Consider the following 6394-nt stretch of genomic DNA (forward strand, 5'->3'; position numbering starts at 1 on the left):
TAAGTTTAGTAGTGGGAAGCGTGGTTGAGAGGCTAAGTGCGCTTGAACTTGGCTTGGCTACCTAGAAGGGGGCTCAAGGTTCGACACCCGACTCGGGCAGAGTTGTGTTTACTGAGCGCCTAAAGGCAGCACGGAAAACCAACTCCTAGATACCCCCTCCCCCCCACTGGTCCACAAATGAGATTGGACCAAAAGCGCTCTGAGCATGCTATAAGCATGAAAGTAGCGTTATATAAAAGCTATATTTTTATATTTTTTTTTTAGTGTTGATTCGTTAACTTCTTAATTACTATTAATTGTTAATAATCACATCATAAATATGCCTCGAATTTGATTGTGTTCCCTACTACACAGAAGTCGGCTGGCTCTCATGTCATAAAGTATTGAAGAGATTGTTTGCACTGCATGAAGAAACTGTATTGTTTCTGAACATGAAAGGGGAACCTGTTGAACATTTCCAAACTGACGAATGGGTTCAGGATTTGGCATTTGCAGTTGATCTCAGTGGTCACCTGCAAGACTTGAATTTGAAACTTCAAAATAAAGAAAAAATTGTCACAACTTGGTGTGATGATGTGAAGTGCTTTCAAGCAAAATTACGACTGGGATAAACCAAATGTGAAGAGAAAATCTTGTTCACTTCTCCATGTGTCAGGAACTAAAAAGATTAAATACGGCTACAACTTTTGGTAAATATGTCCTTCACCTGGAATTGTTATTAGATGCTTTCAATATCCGTTTTTGTGACTTTGTTTCATATGAGCAAGAATTTTCGTTTTCTATATCTCCATATTCATTTGCTCCTTAAAATGCTGCTGGTAAATGCTGATAGAATAGCGGTCAGATTCTTTGTTGAAAGTCAATTTTTATAGAAGTGGTTGTGCCAAAATTTTAGTTATTTACTTGAACGGTACTTTGAATTGTGTAAATTTGCAGCCAGAATTCTTGCTATGTTCGCAAGCACCTATCTCTGTGAGCATAATAAAAACTACAAAAACACCTCACCCTTCAAGATTATCTGATCAAATTTTGTTATCAGTGATGAAAGTGTCAGTGGCAAACAAACTTTCAACCTGACATTAATAAAATTGTATCCCAGAAAAGGTCAAGCAAAAGGACAATGAAAATAATGCGTAATCATAGTAATTAATAACAAAGCGCTACAAATTTAGCTAACTAAGGTCATAGTAAGTTTTTTTCTGTAGCCCATACACCTTAATGAGTTTGACATGCCTGGTATACATAAGAATTGTACAGAAGAGATAATTATTGCATATTTACCTAGGACTAAAGAGTTCAAAATAAGATTTAACACAGTTGACTGATGTGTTGATCTAGATGATGATGTCCATGAAAAATTCATTTGACTGATTTCAGGAACTATTCCATCATTTGGAGATACAGTGTTGGTTCTAACAGGTGCTGTGCTACTTGATGAGCTATCTGCGACAGGTTCAAGCCTTGGAGTAGTCATTTCAGCTATATTATTACCTGTTGTGGCTACAGTGCTTGATGAAGCAGTAGAAACAGGCTGATATCCTGAACCAAGAGCTGAAAAGGTAGCCAGTCCTCTGCTTCTTGCAGAAGAGCCTTCAATGTCTACATATCTGAGAAAAACAGAGATCAACTTTTTAATTTCAAAAAGCTAAATAAAGTACAAAAAAAAAAAAAAAAAAAAAAAAAAGAAATCCACAAGTGGGTACAGTCAAAAAAAAAATCATGTAACTCAAAACATTGATAAACATTTAATGGCTATCAATCCATTAGTAAAATGTAAAAATTAAATTAGATTTTGAGCTCACATACAAAAGCAGCATTAATTTTTAATCTTAGAAACTCATTAAACAATTTTCTTGTTTCATTTGTTTTACAAGTCTTGGATGTTCCTCCTTCAGAAATGAAGATTATTACAGCCTGGCCCAAACATCTTACAGGATGGGGACAGTCTGAAGTGCCTACCATAAGATTTGGCAGTCATTCATTGTTAAAATAATTCTAGTCTGCACCAAAATCATGTTTCTAATGTTTAGTTCAAAATTTTAATCAATATTTATATAAGATTTTCTGAACACATTTGTAAACATTAAAAAGAAAATTAGAATCAACTGTTTTCGGTCTAAAAAAAAGAATAGTTTTTAGTTTTTAGTTAGGAGAGAGAGAGAGAGAAGAGAGGAAGTGCTGTTTAAAAATATTTTGACCAAGAGCAAATGATGTTAAAGTCATCTGTTCTATGGCATGTGCCAAAACAGTTGCGTCAAAATGTCATGTACCGAAAATATTCGTAGAAAGTTTTTTTATTTACCTTGACAAAGTAGATTCAGAGTTAGATTTTTTTCTGGGAGGTAAATTGGTTATGGCTGGTCTAGTACACACATCTCGATCATTATTCAACTGTGATGTTTGTTGCTGGGTTTTTCTAACTGCACTTCCTGATCTTGTTTCATAGGCTGAATGATGAGATGAGAACTGTGTAGCAGTCATAGTCCCTCTAGGAACATTAGTTACAGAATATAAGCTATTTCTTTGCAGTACTGGTGTTGATCTCAGTAATGGATGAAAATTAGAGCTTGAATGCTGAATGGCAAATGGCTTATTTGTACTTTGCTCCAAGGTAGCAGATGATTCACTGCATGCTGGCTGCCTATTATCTTCTATAGAAGATGCTTTTAAATCATTTAATTCATGAAGGTTTGTTTGTGATGTGTCATTTCCTAAAGTCATTTGAGCAAGACTGTGATTTGATAAAGCTTTTAAGCCTTTTTGAGATCTGAAAGCAGATAGTTGATTTCCATCTACAGTGAGAGGTGAAGGAGTTCTACTGTTGAAAACTAACGACTCAGACATTGAGGCACTTCTTATTCGACGATCCAAATTAAAACCTTTAGCTAATAATGTTTGAGGGGAGTTTTTGTCTAATAACATAGTATAATTAGTTGTGGCATTCACTATGTTAGTCCCAGTATAGTTCAAACTTGGATGACTTGGAACTTTGTTGGGAGTAGTTAATGGAAAATCTGTTATAGCAGTTGTTCTTGCAGCTCCAGTAGTGTGCAAAGAAGCAGTGTTGCTTCTAGTTACATTCTGTACATCAGAAGTTGAAGATTTTTTGTGTGATTCATTAAGGGACCTTCTTAATGAATCGTGATTATTAGCTGACCTCAACAAAATATTACTAGAGCTGGGAATAGTAGCTCCTCTTGAGATGACACTCTCTCTTGATATATGTGAGTTAACCCCTCTTGACAAGATTCTTTTGTTTTCTTCAGAAGCTATTCTAGGTACTTTTGAAGCATCATTTTCTTCTAGTTCTTCTGATTCCCTCTTCATTGTTATTAAAAATGTTAATCATATAAACAAGTAATCTGAAAAAAAATTATACAAAAAAAACTAGATGTAATTTTGTAGAAAAAAAAATTAACTATTAATAAGTTGTGTACATTCAAAATCAGTTAAGTTAAGTTATTCTAATCTTTTTTTTTTCTCAAGGCTAGATCTTGACTAATGCTACTGCTAATGTTAGTTTAAAATAAAATGACAAGAACCAAATGAAATAATGAATAATTCATTATTTCAATAGGGTATATTATTAGGAATAATTTACTTTTTGACACAATTTGAATAGATGTATGCAAAAAGAGTGACAGATTATTTCTATTGTATATCTTTTTAGACAAAAAGTTACTGATATAAAGAAGAATTTAGAAATTTCTATCTTAAATGACTTGAAGCACATAATGTGTGTCATAGATTTTTCTTATTTACATGATTTACCAACCAAGCAGAGTTTTAACAAAAGAATTTCCATGCTTGCAAGAACGAAGAACGTGATCTCCTGCATCAAGTCTACTTCTGTATTTAGACTTGATAACTAAGAGTCTGGAAAAGCCAGTTTCAAAAAGATATGGTGTAAATGGAAGAAGGCGCAAAAAAAATTCAGGTAGAACCCAATATGACTACAAACAATGGAACCAGAGTTTTGTAACAGACATTGAAGAGAACTCATTATTAGCTGGATGTTAAATATTAAGAATGGAGCTGACATCATTTCCTGATCAATAATATCAGCAGACATGTCAACAATTCTCCTGTGAACACTGTCATTAGATAAGAGAATTGTACTAAATTTATTTACAGATTCATCTCCAAACATAACTCAAATAATGTCTTTGACTGCTGACATTAACTCCTAAGTAGTCAGACTTCATAGCAATCATGATAGCCATCAAACAAGAAGCTTCAATGGTTGCTATGCTTTGATTATATATATGGTATTTGCCACCTGAGTCAAGTCTGTTAAATTGTTTTTTTTAATTCTGTCAGCCCTTAAAACTAATATACTGGATGTCAATATTTGTGAAACTCCGACATTTGTTTAGCTTCATACATCTGCTAGATAGAACTTCATTACAAATGACACATCAGGGTATTTCAATTTATACTTGAACTATTGAAGTAAAACCATATGTAGCAAAAAATTGTTCATTATATTTTCTTTTCTAATATTCTTTTGTTCAAGATCCATGTTCATTGGATGTTTCATAAAGAATATATATATTTCCTGCTCAAGACAGTCTACAGATCTAGACTCTATATATATGGCTCTTTCTATCTCAGAAGACAATGGATGCACCCAGATGAGTTTTGTCTTGAGACGGGGCAGAATCTGGAGTGAATGATCAAGCCAATTCTGGAGCGACAGAGTTTCCCACAGTTCATGCATATATATGCATCCGTCCTAGGGCTGGCAGACAAGGCAGCTTTCTTTTTCTTACTCTTGACTGATACTATATATATATACTTGTTAGATATATATACACTGAATACAAATCTATACTAGATTTAGTCAAAGTATTTATACTAGAATCTGGATAGTGATAGAAATAGAAGTCTGTTTAAAAATATATAGACTTACTATCAATCTAGATTAATCTCTAAGACTAAGATGATAGCTATAGATTATGTGACAATCTAGTCAAGTCACTTAGTAAAGTCACTACTAGACTTAGTGACACTTAGTCTTAGTAATAGTAGCCTAATAGTTAGTAGACTCTCTAGTAGTCACACTAGGCCGTGACTAATACTCATATAGTATACTAATTTATAGATCTAAATCAAAATCTATTCTAGATCTAGTAGTAAGTTAAGTAAGTAGATCTATCAGTAAAATTTAGTATTTATTAGTATTCTAATTCTAGAGTCTAGCTAGATTTAGAATGAATTTACTCATGTAGTGACAATAATCTACTACTTTGACTACTATCTCAGTATCTGCATCATCTTCATGAACTTCATCTACTCATTAGAACATTACTCATAAATAATAATAATCACTGACTATTCACAGATGGGTGATGATTTCCGATATAGATATCTCTAGATCTAGATATATATATAGTATAGTATATATAGAATATTTTTTTTTATATAGATCTTCATTGATGATTGATGACTGATCTAAATCTAGTCAATCTAGATCTAGACTCCAATTAGATCTATATATATATAGATCTAAGTAGATTGTTTAGTAGATCTATCATTTAGATGTAGTTAGTATTAGAGTCTAGCTAGATTTAGAATGAATTTAGTATAATTTACTCATGTAGTGACAATGATGACAATGCCACTGGTCACAATCTAGTCTTTTACTTAGACTTGGATTTTGGATCTACTTTGACTACTAGATCTAGATTATATTGTATTATATTCTATATCAGTATCTGCAATGTGCATCATCTTCATGAACTTCATCCGATCATGTCATTAGTAATTAGATCTAGTACATTACTCATAAATAATAATAATCTCAACTCATTCTATTCTACTGACTATTCACAGAGAGATGGATACACTGATCATTCACTGATGACTGATCTAAATCTAGTCAATCTAGATCAAGAATCTAGACTCTAACTCGAGACATTTACTATCATTTTGCCTAAAGTTAAAGCTAAGTCAGTGAATTGTTGATTATTGTTCTTTCTTATCAAGTCCAGATCTCTAGATATTATCTAGAATAGATCTACTAAAGGGGAAATAATTCAGATAAAAATCAAATATCGTAAGAAAAAGAAAAACCAACGTACATTATGTTAGAAAAAAAAAAACAACTACCGAAGTATGACAACTTCTTAGGCTTAGGCAGATTATAGAGGTCATAATTTATATCTTGAATCGAAACGAAGATCTAGATCTAGATCTAGCATTTTATTGTGCATAATAGGATCACAGTCACTATTAAATATTATTAAAATGGCAATGTCTTCGATTCTGAAAATTAAACTGCAAACCCAGTTGCGAACTGTGTAGGCTATATTTTTCCACATCTAATGCAGCCCAGCTCCAGAAGATTATCAAAGTCGACAATGTTATTCACTGATTGTGAACAGCTGCACTG

The 6394-nt window shown here is 32.8% G+C and overlaps 1 protein-coding gene across 8 annotated transcripts in view; it reads right to left on the reverse strand.

The window, feature by feature from the left end:
* The window catches only part of LOC106079286 (cAMP-dependent protein kinase catalytic subunit 3-like), a 25524-nt gene extending 19130 nt beyond the window's left edge, over positions 1-6394 (reverse strand). The window contains exons 1-3 of one of the 8 annotated variants that reach the window (XM_056032412.1): positions 6288-6394; positions 2303-3362; positions 1282-1607 (exon numbers count right to left, since the gene is read on the reverse strand). In XM_056032412.1, coding sequence (XP_055888387.1) covers positions 1282-1607; positions 2303-3327 — 1351 coding nt within the window. In that variant the 5' untranslated portion in view covers positions 3328-3362; positions 6288-6394. The other 7 variants (XM_056032413.1, XM_056032414.1, XM_056032410.1 and 4 more) reach the window with 7 other exon arrangements.

Source organism: Biomphalaria glabrata, chromosome 6 (genome assembly GCF_947242115.1).
Source record: "Biomphalaria glabrata chromosome 6, xgBioGlab47.1, whole genome shotgun sequence".
Taxonomy (NCBI): domain Eukaryota; kingdom Metazoa; phylum Mollusca; class Gastropoda; family Planorbidae; genus Biomphalaria; species Biomphalaria glabrata.